The 1,220-nt window shown below is 41.5% G+C and overlaps 1 protein-coding gene across 1 annotated transcript; it reads right to left on the reverse strand.

Annotated features, from left to right (window-relative positions):
• Window positions 1-4: 4 nt before the first annotated feature.
• Window positions 5-1,220, reverse strand: LOC123178484 (putative disease resistance RPP13-like protein 3; the record flags this gene model as incomplete). The annotated part of the gene is given in 1 exon segment (XM_044591459.1): window positions 5-1,220. A coding segment is annotated over 1 exon segment (1,216 nt), but the record flags the coding sequence as incomplete, so codon positions are not given.

Consider the following 1,220-nt stretch of genomic DNA (forward strand, 5'->3'; position numbering starts at 1 on the left):
ATGACCGGAAATGCCTCCAATCTATGCATTCCTTTAGGAACTTTCTACCATGGTATGATACATGACGAAAATTCTCCTCTGTCACACTAGTTACATTATCATCCGCGGTCAAGTACACAAAATTTTCATCTCTAGCAATTGAAACCATGACATCACGCATGATATCATGGACTCGACAGCTCTTAACGGTTCCTTCCACATTCACTCTTGATGGTATAATCATGCTTCGGTTGATTAGTTCAATGAAATAACTTTTTCCAACATCCTCGATGTTTACCCTACCCCTAGCTTTGATGAACCCCTTAGCTATCCATCTATTTACTAGATGCCTTCTCTTAATTTCAAAATCCTCAGGAAAGATGCTTAGGTACAAAAAGCACGACTTTAGATGAGATGGTAGGTGGTTGTAGCTCAGAATAATCATCCTCCTCATTGCTTCAAGGCTTGGGTTAGTCTCAAGCTCTGAAGGGAGATGATCATAAAATTGTCTCCACTCAGCTACCTTTTTTGTGGCAAGGACGCCACCTACCATGAGTATAGCCAATGGTAAACCACCACACTTTTTAACTAATTTTTCAACTATGTTCCCATCTCTCTCCATGTCTTCCTGCCTTTTCCTACTCTTTCTTAGTAACAAATTTGCTGCATCAACTGGTTGTAGAGGTTTGAGTTGGTAGATATGCGAGTCACCAGAACACTCCTTAGCTAAGCCCACATCTCGTGTTGTTACTACTATGCGACTGCCTTTCCTATTATTGCTAGCAACAGCAAATTCTTGGATCCACCTCCACATATCTATGGTCCACAAGTCATCAAAAACAATAAAATACCTTTTATCCTTGAGCCCTTCCATGAGGTACTTGGAGAGGTCGCCCACTTGCACTGCCTTCCCTTTAAGTTCTTTCAAGCATTTCTTTAGTGACTCGGGTCCCAAAAGCTGCCTGATCATATCCTTGAGCACCTCTATATTGAAAATTGAATGTGATACTGTGATCCAAGCAACAGAAGAAAATTTTTGCTCAATATCTTCCTTACTTTCATATGTCTTCCTTGCAAGAGTAGTCTTTCCTAAACCACCCATGCCGACAACACATATTACCTTGGGAGAACCATCTTCAGTGTTGACATCCATCAGGTTTATCAACTCCTCCTTAGGCTTGGAAAAGCCCACAAGTTCTGCTTCATCAATGTTGCTAGCCGCGTGATTGCGGACATCTTCG

This window comes from Triticum aestivum, unplaced genomic scaffold (assembly GCF_018294505.1).
Source record: "Triticum aestivum cultivar Chinese Spring unplaced genomic scaffold, IWGSC CS RefSeq v2.1 scaffold175428, whole genome shotgun sequence".
NCBI classification, from domain to species: Eukaryota; Viridiplantae; Streptophyta; class Magnoliopsida; order Poales; family Poaceae; genus Triticum; species Triticum aestivum.